We start from the raw sequence: 14369 nt of genomic DNA, 5'->3' as shown, positions 1-14369 counted from the left end.
CTAACATACTTGGAAAATTTTGTAATTTTTTTGTGACGTCATGTAGTTTATCTATTTATCTAAGTTACATTGTACTTATTTTATCAAAATGACAATAGTACTAAAGCAAACGACATCATGCGCCACTCTACCGCCATCTGCAGGCTACACAAAGAAAACGCATCCATTTGAGTGAAGCTTTATTGAAAAAAAAACAAAAGCTATAAATGCTGTTAGCATCGGTTCACAGTTTATCCTACAATCCTTCACATACACGTGCCATGTGGCCTTGAGGTAGATGCATGTTAAACACCTTCAAAAATTTAAGTAAAATTCACACCTTCATGTGCCTCTTCTGTTCAGGTTTTGAGAAATGTGAGGATTATTGTGGTGTAAATTGGGTTACAAATGGCATTTTCCCAGAACAGTTCATCAAGTAGTCCATATTAGATTTGCTTTTGTAATCCCTTTGGCTCGGAGGTTTTATGGGGCCGGTGTATTACCACATCCACGGGTCCGGAGGGAAGTCCTCGGATCAAAGCCCAGGCCTCCAGGCGCCTCATCCCCACCATGCTCACTCCTTCAATCTCCATCACCTCGTCACCGGGACTAATCTTGTCCACTGGGCCACCTGTGGAGAAGAAAAGGTCAATGAAATGAACCATATGATGTACTGTACCTCCATTTGAGGTTTTAGTCAAGGTACCTTGGAAGATCTTCTTTATGGTGAGCGGTTTGTCGCCTAAACCGAAGCCTCCTTCCAGGCTGAATCCCAGATCTCTACTTTTCTTCTCCAGATGCACACGCATACACTGACCTGACGAAATCAAATAACTAAATACACAACAGCGATCTTGCTTAAGATTCAAACATGTGCATTGGATACGAAAAGTCTACAAAAGCCTGTTGAAATTCCCGGTTTTTGTAAAACCTTTCAGCACCATTCATGTCACCTAGAGCCGGAAAAACAAGAAAAATAAAATCTCGCAAGGGGAGGTAAAAATAAACCAAATAAAAATGAACCACCGGCATTCAAGTTGTTAAATGAGAGCCAACGCACACCTGCCACCATTTAAAGTGCCTCTGATTAACCCCCAAAGTAAGTTGTTTGCTTAGCACAAGCCTTTATGCTAACACTGATTGGTATTTGAAACTGTTCATTAGTTCAGCTGAAGAAAAATAGCTCCAGAGCACACGAAGCTTCGCTGTAGGTCTAGTGTTCTTTCACTGATGAGTAGTGTTCAGAGAACACTGTGCCCAACAGACCTCTAAAATTAAATACAACCTAGATTTCAACGAATCAGAACACATTTCCAACATGCGCCTGGTTGATCCGGAAGTGCAAAATGTAGCCAGGCCCAGATGTTTTGCCTTTTAAAGATAACGTAAGCTTGTAAGATCATCTTGCCAGTCAACCCCATAGCCCAGACGAATAAAGAAGAAAGAAGATTGTTGTCACAGGTTCTAAACACCCAGTACTTGCCCCAAATTCCTGCGGGATCTTCAAAGTTGCTTTCGGGCCTCATGGCGTCCTCCCTGACCAGTTTCCTTCCCATCTCTGTAATAGTCTTGGAGGATAGTCCAGTTCTTGGTTTAGTGTCACGTCCTGCGTCATATTTTCTATGCGATGATGACCATCTTCACTGTCTTCTATGGTCTTTAAATGCCTGGTAAATTATTTCTCCCGATACCGTTGAAGTTTTCACTTACATAGCGCTTTTCCACCAATAAGGCATTCAAAGCGCTTCACGCTAATTTCAAGTTTTGACACAGCATCAGAAGCAACTGGTGCTCCAATATTTTGCTCAAGGACACTTCGACATGGTCACAAATGATCGAACCCACAACCTCTGGGCTGGGAGGCGACCACTTTGTCACCGAGCAATGCCGCCGCGCCATGAGATGCAATCAGACCACTCTGATGCTGTGGAACCGCTCTGCAGACTGCTGTAAGATGCGACTAGAAAAACGTGAGAAAAAGCATACCAGAACAGCTGAACTTTATTTGGGGTTAATCAAAGGCACTTTAAAGGGCAGCAGGTGTGTGCTAAATCCCATTTAACAGGAGTTTGAAACATCTCCAGTTATAGGAGCCCGTGCGACCACATGATCACTTTTGTACATTTTTAGTTCCCTACTCAAAAATAGAGATTTTTTTTCTCAACATTAACATTAAATAAAGTGACATCAGTGGTGGAAAAAGTTTAGAAATGATTTATCTTGGCCTCATTTGTCGTATCACAAAACCTGGCATCCAAACAGGGTTGTGTAGACTTTATATGCACAGTATAATGAATTTAACCAGTCTCTGAAGTCTGAGTCTGCGTTGGTTCCTCAGTCTGACCCTCGTCTCCTTTCGAGATGCTCCTAACGTCGCCCCTTCTCAGTACCACCACTCCCATCTCTCGAGTCTTGGCCCGTCTCAAGACCCTCAGAGCTTCCCAGTGAGTGTAGCTCCCCAGGGCAGTGCCGTTGATGGATAGGACCTGGTCGCCTTCTCTGATGGAGCCTTCTTGTGCTGCCACACCGGTGGGAAACACCTTGTGGACCTGTGAAGAACCACATGTCAAAAAAAAAATAGTCCAGACACAATCAAGAGACATTATTTTTTTTTAAATGGATTTTACTCACACTGACTGGTTTGTTCTGGTCAATGCCTCCAGCGATACTGAAGCCCAGGCCGACCGCCACCTCTTTGTGGAGGACAACCACATGCACATCATCCTGCGTTAGAAATAGAAGTTTGATCAGCAGTCTTGATAGTGTTAAGAATAACCATTACATGAGCAATCTTGATTTCTGGTGAATACAAAATGCCAAGAAACGGGACTGGACTGGACTGTGTGAGCCAGAGTGCTGGACAGTCACGGTCAAGTATGGTGACAATTTAGCATGTCATCTTGTACCACGTGACCATTTTACGCAGGAATGCTGGGCCTCCTTTAAGTATTGCCCACCCAATGAGTCTGCAATGAGTAACCCTTCACCTTCCACTCCAGGCATTACAGAATCATCACACAGCTATCGTTCCACTCTAATAGCACTTGGGAAGGAATTTAAAAATCAGCGTTGGGATCAGTTACAGTGGTACCCGTCAGTCAAGCCAGTTGGGAAAGACTCCCCAGTTGTATGACCCTGGACGGGATGAGTCTTGTCAACAGGTGAGTAGAAATATGAAATGTCTACATTATGAGCATGTGCACCTGCAGATTGCTGTCGCCCAGACTCCTGACATCCTCCAGCAGCTTGTCAAGCTCCTCGCTGGGCAGCACAGACACATATGACAGCGCAGACACTTCAGAGCTCAGTGAAGCCGACCTCCTGCCCATCGCCGAGATCTCGTCGATGTCGTTTTCTGACTCCGAGTCAGCTCCGGTGAAGTGACACAATTCCGCCAGGCTGCAGGGGCGAGGGTTGTCAAGTAAGGAAATGATGACGACTGATTTGATTCTTATTTTTTTCTGTACGTACCTGAGAGAGAAGCTCCTGCGATCTGACAGGCTCATGTTGCTGGTGATGGTAACGGAGGACTCCCCTGAGTCTGAATCGGAGTAGGAATCGTCATCCTTCTCCGTGTCGTCGTCGTCGTCATCATCTTTGTCGAAAGCTTCATCCTGCTTCCAGGCATTAAAGCCAGCAACCCAAGAATCCAAATCCAACACGTTTTTCTTCCCTTTCAAATCACTGTCAGTGATATCTGGAAAGAACTTGCTGTGGGAAGAGGTGCAAAGAGGTTGCACGGGGGCTGGAAATTCTCGTTGGGGGTTTTTGGCTGCTTTTGTGTTTTCAGTCATTGGAAGCTGCGGGCCATTGTTTGGCGGTGGGATAGGAGAGCTTGAGGGCGAGTGGTTCGGAGAGTTTGTTGGAGTCTTGTCATCATCGGTAACTGCCACAATAATCACGGGAGATTTTGCTTTCTTTATCCCAGAAAGCTCGGCATACGGGCGTGGCTCAGGGTCACTTGAGCTCAGCAATATGGATGACTCGGTATTGTTCGTTCTACGGTCCTGATCCCTTGAGACTATACAAGAGTCTGGTTCGTCTATGTACAAGTGACGAACTTCTTTGAGGGGTGATCCTACTGTATGCTTGAACCTAGAATAGTTACTGACATCTGTGCATTTGTAAACAAGATCCATAGTTGTCCCTTCCATCTTTGTCAAATCCCCCATGAACCTTTTTCCAATCTCGTCCACTGACAAAGACCTTTGTGACTGACTTTTCAGTTGACCTACTTTCGCCTGAGCTTTTCTATCCGTCTCCCCCAACCCTCTCAGGCCCATCGACTTGTCACCAAGAATACCGCCTGTTTTCTCTGATTCACTCTTTAAGCCATCATGGGCAGTGTTGAGTCTTGTGGGCACAGAAAAAGCCCTTCGGGGCATGATGTTCTGGCCCTTTGCAAAAGTTTGGGTTTTCTGTGTCAGAGCCTCAAACTGATTGATCTTGTTTCTGACACTGACCGAGGGAGACTGCGTATCAGGGTGAACCCTCCACCCTACCCCGTTGATGTTCAGATTGGGATCAAACACATCTTCATAAACCTTTAATTCAAGCTCTGCTGCAGTCTTTCCTTTATCCAGCATATTTTTTTCCCACTGCGTCCCAATTATCCGGTTAGTCTCAGACAGTCCCGAAAAAGATGTCTTCTGTGATGAAGCCTTTGAGCAGGCAGCCCTGTCCGATCTAATCTGACGAGCTCTGGTGTTCCTGCTCCTTGCTCGGTCCAGAGACATTGTCTCAATAGACCCGATAACTGCGCTAACTCCACCGTGGTCGGAATACCTCCCATAGATCCGTTCTTCCCATTGTCCCTCTGGTAATCTTGGCCTGGTCCTCGGACATGGTGAAGTAACGGAGCCCCCAGTCTTGGTGTCGAGAAGTGCACTGGTGAAATCTCCCGTCTCCCCGTCACATGAGCTTGGCAAACTGCTGATGACTGAGCGATGGCGCACTTTAGCTCCACCCCTTCCATAACGCCAGTTTCTTTCGAGGGAAGAGAAATCCCTAACTTTGCTGAAGTCCTCAGTTTTAGATGGGCCAAAAAGCTTCTCGATACGCTCCGATATACTCTGGCCTCTTTTAGTCCCAAAAGAACCAGTCTCGACGGAGTCACTGATGAGTTCCGGGGCCGACTTTAGTCTTGAAATCTTTGGGTTGCTCTGACTAGTTGAAGAAACACCTGCAGAGTTGTACGTCTGAAACGTAGACGTGGAGCTGCCTCTCAGGCCTTCAGTATCCCTCCCTCTCGCTTTGTTTTTGTCACAAAGCAATGCAGCTATGTTGGATCGCCGTGCTTCTCGATCAGGGCTGCTTGCCCCTGACTTCCAGTCGACACTCCTACTTCTACTTGGCAAATTCTGCCTCCATTCTCCTCCAGTCCCATTCCGATTCACAAATGCAGGGTTAGAGTTTCGACCTCTGTTGATGCCAAAGTCTGTGGGTTTCTTGTCTATGTTCTCATTTTGAGTCCGATTGGAAGAGATTGTGCTACCCGATAAGACCTTGTTTTCATTCCAACCTTTGCAACTCACTGTCCATGCTTGATAGCCTGACATGGCTCTTGCCCTGAAATCTTGGCCATCGACTGATCTGGCCCACCTCCTTGAACAATTGTATCCAGTTTTTGTCTCTCGTTCTTTAAGTTCCACATCTCTGGACACCACGGCTGCGGCTGAAGCTCGGTCCTTCCTAACACCTGGCCTGCGAGGGAGGCTGCCAGAGAGAGAGTTGGCCGATCTGACAGTTAAGCATGCCAAAGACCTCTGATTGGTATACTCAGTCACTGGAGCATGCAGCAAGAACACATCCATTGTCAGAGCATAAACAAAGTTAATGACTACCTGACAAAAGTCAAATCCCGAAAAAGAGAATTGATGACTGCACTGGATTTATTTAGACTTTTCTAAATGACTGCAGAGCAGCAAGCAGCTTGAGCTCATTTTGTTCCGCCTACACTATATTCCTGCAGACTGCTGTGAATTAAACGTTGTTCATTTCCTATGTGCTAAGGTCGGCTGTCTGGTTGTCGTCATTTCTATGTCGTTCTGTCCATGGAAGTCTTTAGTTCCCCAGCAGGGCTTGAACCACGAGCTCCCGAAGCCTGCCAAGCATAAAAAAAAAAGAAAAATGAAAAAAAAATTGAAATGGAATGTTGTGATATGTGGATTTGTGGCAGCTGTGGCTTCTCACAATGGTCAAATTTAAATCACAGAGCGGTTGAGGATAAGGAACACAACTTTGCACAGAATAGCCAATGGGTGGAGAGAGACAAGGAATGCTGAGACAACTCGATGAAATAAAGGCCCAAGATTATCTTTCAAATCATGCGAAAAAAAACTAAACAACAACAACAAAAAAACACCACTTAAATGAGTCAATTCATGCAAGGCTGTACAATGCGCCGTCTTAGATGAGAACAGCTGTTTACACTAGTAACATGCATTGCTCATACTGTAACCGTCAGCTCAACCTGCACACAAAAACTGGAAAAACTCACTCCGCTGCAATCCAGTGAGGCACAACAATGTCGAAATGTGACACAATCAGTCCGTGTGCAGCGCATATTCTTACACACCTACAGATAGTCAACAACTCACCGAAACCTTGGCGGTGGGAAGACATAATCAGATCAAGTGGATAACGACGCATGTATTTATTTACATACAGCCCATAATGAGAAAAACAGTCGGCAAACCGAGATAGCACTTGAACAAATGGCTTTGTCTGATAATTGTACATATTAGACAAATACTATTTTTGTAAGTCGTAAATGTATATGCATAAGTCTCCCCGGTGGAGCTTCTGAATGCAAGCGAGTGTCATCTTACAGATACACCTGTTTTGCTTGATCACGTGCCTCCCATCTGGGTAACCTGGGCAACATGGCTCGCTCCAAATCAAACTCACAGCGACTGACCGTGGAAATAAGAGAAAAAGCTCAAATGTACACCTCAACTCGGACGACGATACAGACACACACACACACACACACACACACACACACCTGCTCATTCAAACGTGTTCTTCCATCAAGGGATTCAAATATGCGCCTTACCTTCGTCGCAGGTCAACTCCTATAAGTCGGATGATATCAGCTCCTCGTCTATCTTTCTCTCACTCAGTCAGTCTGCCTGTTAGCATTGCACACTGGGATGTGTACAGTGACGCAAACCGGTCACACTGGTCTGTTTTCTTGTCCTCTCTCACTTTCTTTGTTTCTCTCTCTCTCTCTCTCTCTCTCTCTCTTTCTCTCTCTCTCCTCCCACTTCCGTTGTTGTTTTCTCACTCTTTTCCTCATCTCATAGGCTCACATTCCTGGTGTAAGTTTAATGTGTAGCTATTTAACAGCCGCACACACACACACACACTTTCAACCATCTCCAAGCATGCATGGTGTGACATCATGGGAAACACTCCTCAGCTCGCTTGATTGCGCCAATCTCACCGTGAATTAAGACTCATTCAATTTCTACGTACCTCAGGCTAACCAGAGTTCGATCGTGCAGGCTGGCGGGTATCCAAATACATAATGACAGAGGTACTTTAATTGGAAACAGACAACACAATGGGCTCAAGTAGACAGCAGAAATACCAGCTGGGATAACTACATGTAAAAGAACACTTCTCGGTTGACGTGCACAACAAAGCATGAGCACGTATGCCTATACATCCTGTAATGTTAGCTTGATGGGGAAATTATCAGATGCAGGTTGTGTAATACGGAACATTGTTGTGAGGCCTAAGCCTTTTATAGGCCTATTCAACACTTTTGCATACCACTAAATGACATCTCTGGTGACAATAGTCATTATAGTGACAGAATAGGAATTTCCGTGAGCAGGATAATCTCTTTAAACTCCTGTTTCAATGCCACTTACGTATTACGGAGTTGCCAAAGAGCGCTATGTGTGGATGTCGCTCAACTTCCCTGAACCGATGACACGTTGTTGTTGTATCAAGTAACTTTAATGCGTTTGATGATGATTTGTCTTCTATCACCAAGAAGCACGCAAAGTCTAGTGCACGTTCACTTCAACCATATATTTTTTTAAATGGATAAACCGGACGGTTATTTTGGACATTTCCGATCTCCTACTTGGAAACTTGCAATGGAAGTTTCCACTAGTGGATTTGGTGAAAAATCTATGTGCCGTGACTTCACCGCGATAAAGAAATAGGACATCTACAATGGCAGTAAAATAGAATCTAAAAATATACTGTTTATTCATCTGCTTTTATTGGTTTTATGAAATATAACCACAAATCGGTGCTGTAAAGTTGCTCCAGTCGCACTGCATGAAGTCATTTGAACAAATCTATGCCAAAAAAGCATAGGAGGCTGCCAAACAAAAACATGAAGTTGTTGTCAGCGTGTGACATGTTTGTCAAAGTCGTCAGAGGGTTTTTAGTTTATTTTTAACGAGAAAACTTTGAGGTCGGAACTAGATTTTTTTTCCCCCACTTCCCAGTAATTTGGAATGGAGCGGTAGTTATATTTAATGCTCACGTCACTGAGCGCTCGTAGCTAGCTATCCATCGCTCCTCTGTTGACAGCGCCACTTATGAGTGCTCACGTGGCTCCTTTGAAATTTGAAAGTTTAAAATGTCATTTTTGTGACACAAATGAGTGTTAGGATGCAGGCGTCAAAGAAATGCCACCAGGTATACTGTCTTTCCAAATTGAACATTGGTGCCAGTCAAAAATGCAGGATAGTTTGGTTGAGGTTTTGGGACCACATGGTTGTCATTTCAGTTTCTACTAGAAGCTTCTAATAGTACTGTGGCTAGAAAGGCTTACAGAGGATGTTGACGTTTTTTTTTTTTGTTACATGTAAATCTTAAACTGGGTGAGTGAGCTTCGTCTTACGGAAGCAATGTATCCCAAATTTGTACCGAAATTAGAACGCGCCATCGTCACTAACCTCTCTCGCGAACACAGAAATGAAGCCATAGTTACAGTAAATGTTTTGAATGAAACACGCATTTAGGCAATAACTTGCACACTGTTCGTAACGTCATAGCATAACACCGTGCCAAAACACGAATGCCAAAGTGACCTGAGGCCAGCAATTATGACTGAGTCAGAATTGATAGGATCCAACCTAAATTTGGTGTCATATTCTGCAATAGGTGTAGGCACCAGATTATTGATTACAGGTCGGTGTTTTATGATGTAGTTACGTTCCTACGGCGACTACGTATGCAAGTCAAAATGGCCATATGACGACGGTGATGTAGGAGTAAAGCCATAGTTCCGGTAAATATATTGGTGGGAAAAAAAACAAACACAGATGGGAAATATTTCCCAATACAATGAATCCTCCAACTCTAAATGAAACTCCTCTAAATGAAAACGTAAATGTGTCGAGACATGAGAAATGCAGTTCTACTTACGCTGTTTCTTGGATGGTCGACATATTATTCTTTGTATGGGTAGCCTGGCACAGACAGACTGGTTTTCATGTCACCTTTCGAGAATGACTGACGAGTGTCAAAAGTCAGGCAGCATTGAGCTCATTGCAGGCCATGTTCCAAGACCCTGAAATCAATCAATGGCCAAGAGGCTTTTGAGGTCTTATTCACAACGTCTGTCAGTTTGACTCCAACATTGACACCCACCCTTGTTCTTGACACAAGAAAGCACTCAGTGTCCCCAAGGGATTGATGCAAATGTTGCCCACATTCAGCATTTCGACAGCCTTCCACGGATGAGCACACAATGGAAGAAAAGCGCCATTGTTGTATGGGAAAATGGTTGACAGGTATAACACTTGGACCTGCCTTACAGTAACGGTTTTGGTAAAACACAAATACAATGGGGTGACATGGACATGTATAATATTATACAGTTTCTTGTTTTAAATTGTGTTGTTAATGGCGCTGCTGTCCGAATTTCATGTGTTAAGTTAAAGAAGCCGTCACTAAACGTCGCCGACATCACGTGACCAACCCGGAAGTCAACAAACTCGACGGCGACATGTAACTTTTCAAAAGCAACGTTTACATTTCTCCGAGCCTTAACTTTTTAAAAGTGCATTTTAAAGTGTCGTTTTGCTGCATGTTAGCGTCGCAGTTCGCGCTCGAAGGACGACTCGTAAGCAGACGCAGCCTTGCAACTGTTGTCGCGCTTGTTTTTATTTTGTTTGTTTTTTAGGGAGGAGTGAAAGTAAAAGTCAAAGTGTAAAATGCGAAGCGATTCTCCTCTGTCGAGCGTCAACGTCGTGCTCGTCATGGCCTTTGGTAGTCTGGTAAGTCGGGCTCAGTACAACGACATTTATTCAGCCCTCGCTTAATAATAGCTGAGTCATGAATGTCCAGTAACAGTCTCCACAGCTGCTAATGTCACTTCTTGGTATGATGCACCAGAACCTGTTTCCTGTATTTCCAGGACTAAAAATACAAAACAACACTCATTATTGTAACTGTGAATGTTGTAATCATCAGAATCTAGTGGTGGCATGTTTCTGTTGCGGCGATTAATGGGTGCAATATTAAGCCTTCTATGGATGAAGCCATTGTGTTATTCTTGTCTTTTTCTTTTAGGTCTTTGTACTGCTGTTCATCTTTGTGAAAAGGCAAATTATGCGACTGGCCATGAAATCTCGACGGGGACCCCACGTTCCCATTGGTCACAATGCTCCAAAGGTAACCTGTCCTTCTGAAGTACAGTAATACATAGTGACCGTCTTGGTATTGCTGCTACATTGTGTTTTTGGTTTTTGTTGAAGGAGCTAAGGCAAGAAATCGAAGCCAAACTGTGCCAAGTTCAGAAAATCCACTTTGAGCCTCGTCTGCTGTCTCCAGAGGATGAGCGGCTAAAATCAGGTCTGTTCATCACGAACTACACATTCAAGCTGGATCTACACTATGTGATAAATATGCTACATTAGAAATGTATAGTTTCAATATAGTCCAAATATCTTTTTTTTTTTTAAGACTACACCTTGGCTTTCTGCGTGTTCGTGTTGCTTTTCCTGTTTTGTGAACATGAACATCAACATTTGGTATACAGTATGTGTCACTTGCAGTATGCATGGAAATAGACACTGGATGAAAATCAGTTTTTGCTCATTAAAATTGGAATTTTGCTTTTGGACTGGCATTATCAATCCAGTCTTACACACACATAGCTCTATTCTTTGAAATAAGTGTGTGTGTGTCTGTGTGTGTGTGTTGCAGCTACCTGTGAGTACCAGTACAGGATGAGAGCATTGGACGCCATCAGAGAGACAGGTCACTAAATAGTTTTTTGTCTTTTTTCTAAACAACCAGTTCTGGGTGTTTGGGGGCCCAAAGACAGCTGGGATAGGCTCCAAAGCACGTCCGTGACCCTTGTGAGGATAAGCGGATTAGTGAAAAAAAATTATAGCATGAATATGTGAACCCGCAATGGCTGTGTAAACAAGGTTCTGCTTCCTCATGTTCTTTCTGAAAAGGACAGACAAGTACTGTAAAGAAAACAAAAATGTCATGGCAGATGACTATTTGAATTTATTTAAATGGATGGCAAACCTTTTTTTTCTGTCCAGATTTCCCTTTTTGGGAGCTGGGCGGATCCTCCACTGCTGTGACGGGAAAACGATTCAGAACTTGGCTTCTGCAGCTAAAAAATTCACACTGCCTCTTCCGGGACGGCCAGAAGGGTCTGATTGACATGGTGCTGGATGGCTACAATAAAGCACGCCATGGGGACAAGGTCAGACTCTTTGTCTCTCTCCTAATATGCATGAAGTGAGGCACCCCCGCAATGAGTGAAGTGAACTCTGCGATATAGAAATAACCAGAAATAGCTGCTTGAATACTCCGTTGGCATATTTTTATAGCTTTTATGTCACTTACTTGAAGTACACTCAAAAATAATACAAACTTCAAAAACATTTCATATATTGAGAGCAAAAAGAGCGACTCTGTTAAACAATCGTGTGCTGCCACACAGTGGCCAAAAGTAGAATTACCACAACATCAAGGATAAAACTGTATGTCAGTCAGCTCGACAGAAAAAGTTCCGCAAAATAGCAGCGCTTCTTACTTTAGAACGAGCGATGGAGCAGCAGGATTCATCGTACTCACACAATGAACCGAAACATCTCAACTTACTTTTAAAACATCAACAAGTGTGTCCTAATTTCTTCTCTTAAAATGTGTATACTGCTTTGAGTTTCATCGGCAAATGCAGGCACACCCAACAGACAAACATTTTGCCAGCTTGTTCACTCCTTCAGCATTCTCGCAGTCATTTTAACATGCCACATGAACAATATCCGCAGGCTTTTGGTGAAGCAGAACTCAGTAAATACCAGGAGGCTCTCACTGAACTGGCCAGTGTGTGAGTAAACACCGACGCTAATCCTAGTGCGGAATTTTAATTATGAGCCCGGAGTGATCGCTTTCTCCCGCTTGTGGTTTCAGTGTCAAGAGCCAGAGCAGAAGCGGTAGCAATAGCAGCAGCACGGCAAGCCAGCGGCACCAGATTGCCGCAAAGGATTTGACCCCACCCGCTGAGCCCGTAAGCTCCTCCCCATCGTCGCGGGCCCACCTCACGTCGGCGGCACAGCAGCGCATCAAGAGGACCAGGAATTTGCTGGAGCTCAAGAACTTTAAGGACAAGTACAACACACTCGACAGCACATTGTAAGAATGAATGGAAGCGAAGGTTGGCGCCATCTAGAGGCGTTTTTTGTTACAACAGCTGCCCGTTTTCTGTAGCAGGTTTCTCAAACCTTTTTGGTTCAGGGACTCGTTTCAGGGGAAAGCTTTTTTCTTTGTCATTCTGACGTTGATTAAATGTAACTAAAGTGTGCCCTTGAATGGCAAAATAATTAATATTTTTCAAGAGAAAAAAGTCATTACGTTCCATTAATAACTTTGTTTGGTGTCGAAAACAAATTCAAAATTGCACTTTCAATCAATAAAAATAAGGTGTGATCTTTCAAAGGAGACTTAATGTTTGCAAATGGGGCAGCAACTAACTTTTATAATAATAATTAATTCATCTGTAAACTTTTTTCAATTCACTGATGGATCAGATTAAAAAAGGGGAAAAAACAACATTGTTGAATTTCTGTCCCCTTTTCCCAGGACAGGACATGGTTTCAAGTTGACAGTACAGAAAGTGCGCAAACATCAATTGATTATGATTCAGTTACTGGTTTGTTATAGGTCAGAAAATTGGCAAAAATCTTGCTCATTTTTACCAAAGTAAAAGTGGATGTTTTTGCAAATGTCTTATTTGTTCTCGTCTCGTCGCGTGGACAGTTTGCTGCTTCATAGAGAGATTATGTCTTACTGTAGATCACACTCATCAAAATTCAAAAAAATTTAATCAGGGATCAAGTAAACATTTCTTGATAATTTTTTTTTGGGGGGGGGCTGATTCAGTTTTTTTTTCCTCTGAAGCAACATGATAAAAACCCTATGAGTGTATATGTACGCCGCTCAAAGTGTTACTTTTAAATATCAATATGTATTGTCATGGAGGAGTATTAGGCAGTTGGAAACAAAAAGAAGAACAAAGAGATTTAAGTTGTACTCATGAGAATTTTGAGTTGAAAAAAATTCTAAAAATAAATCTATAAAATATTCTGTACTTTGGCTGTTTTGGTACGAACAACTTTATTTTCGTAATACAGCATGACGATGTTAATCGTGAGCTTTTTTCCCCTGGATAATATCGAACTGTATCCTCAAAATATCTACTGGTACTTTTTTTTTTCGGGGGGGGACACCTTAATTTTCACAAGTTTACAACTTAAATCAGGCAGTTTTTTTTTCGTTTTGCTTTCATTGGCCCTAATCCTCCTCCATATAATTCCTCCCTCTCACTCGCAGTTTTTGCTTGATACTTGCAAGCATCAGGTCTATGTGATGTACTCATGGAGTTGACTTGACCAAAACTGAAACCATGATGGTATGTGGGAATGATAAGACAATCAGTATTTATTGCGCCGATGTGAAAAAACAAAAAAACACGCTTCCTGTATGACCACTTTAATGATAGCATGAGAGCTAATCACATTTAGTGAAATGCATGCACTTATTTTTCAATTTCTATATTTTATTTTTTCATGCCTTAACATGATTTACTGAATTACATAATTTCAATGCAATTGAATTTATTTGCAGTGCATCAGTTCTTTCTGAATGTAACGCGATTTTCGGACGTCTGTTATTTGGATTTATCCCAGAAAGCTACTCTAACGTCTGAATGCCAAGATTGTAATTTCTCTGTAATTTTCTAAATGAAACTGTGACCTCAATAGTTTTTGGTGGTCGAACTTTTCTTCTCAGTTCTTGACTGTGGTGCGCAGAAGGACCAGCAGAGGGCGCCTACAAGCTTTATATGCGACATGGACGTCCGTCTTTTTTTTTAATCACCAACATTGATTTTA

At 43.0% G+C, this 14369-nt stretch overlaps 2 protein-coding genes across 7 annotated transcripts; one reads left to right on the top strand and one right to left on the bottom strand.

The window, feature by feature from the left end:
• Positions 1-162: 162 nt before the first annotated feature.
• Positions 163-9702, bottom strand: si:dkey-92i15.4 (uncharacterized). 4 transcript variants are annotated; one of them, XM_052066174.1, is made up of 8 exons: positions 7037-7323; positions 6810-6893; positions 3451-6082; positions 3183-3378; positions 2611-2703; positions 2282-2528; positions 686-796; positions 163-610 (listed from the first exon to the last, which is right to left on the bottom strand). In XM_052066174.1, the coding sequence occupies exons 3-8, from the start codon at positions 5790-5792 to the stop codon at positions 426-428; spliced, it is 3174 nt and encodes a 1057-aa protein (XP_051922134.1). In that variant the 5' UTR covers positions 5793-6082; positions 6810-6893; positions 7037-7323; the 3' UTR covers positions 163-425. The 4 variants fall into 4 exon arrangements, with proteins under 4 accessions (XP_051922134.1, XP_051922135.1, XP_051922133.1 ...); XM_052066175.1 differs by lacking the exons at positions 6810-6893; positions 7037-7323 and adding an exon at positions 9376-9702; XM_052066173.1 differs by lacking the exon at positions 6810-6893.
• c5h1orf43 (chromosome 5 C1orf43 homolog) lies at positions 8638-14242 on the top strand. Of its 3 annotated transcripts, none has more exons than XM_052066223.1 (7): positions 8638-8828; positions 10525-10626; positions 10710-10806; positions 11161-11214; positions 11511-11677; positions 12249-12307; positions 12391-14242. In XM_052066223.1, exons 2-7 carry the CDS (start codon positions 10564-10566, stop codon positions 12614-12616), a joined length of 666 nt encoding a protein of 221 aa, XP_051922183.1. In that variant the 5' UTR covers positions 8638-8828; positions 10525-10563; the 3' UTR covers positions 12617-14242. The 3 variants fall into 3 exon arrangements, with proteins under 3 accessions (XP_051922183.1, XP_051922182.1, XP_051922181.1); XM_052066221.1 differs by lacking the exon at positions 8638-8828 and adding an exon at positions 9902-10229; XM_052066222.1 differs by lacking the exons at positions 8638-8828; positions 11161-11214 and adding an exon at positions 9900-10229.
• The last annotated feature ends 127 nt before the right edge of the window (positions 14243-14369 follow it).

The sequence above is a fragment of the Hippocampus zosterae genome, chromosome 5 (genome assembly GCF_025434085.1).
Source record: "Hippocampus zosterae strain Florida chromosome 5, ASM2543408v3, whole genome shotgun sequence".
NCBI lineage: Eukaryota > Metazoa > Chordata > Actinopteri > Syngnathiformes > Syngnathidae > Hippocampus > Hippocampus zosterae.
The sequence above is the reverse complement of the archived record's forward strand: the minus strand, read 5'-3'. Positions and strand labels throughout refer to the sequence as shown.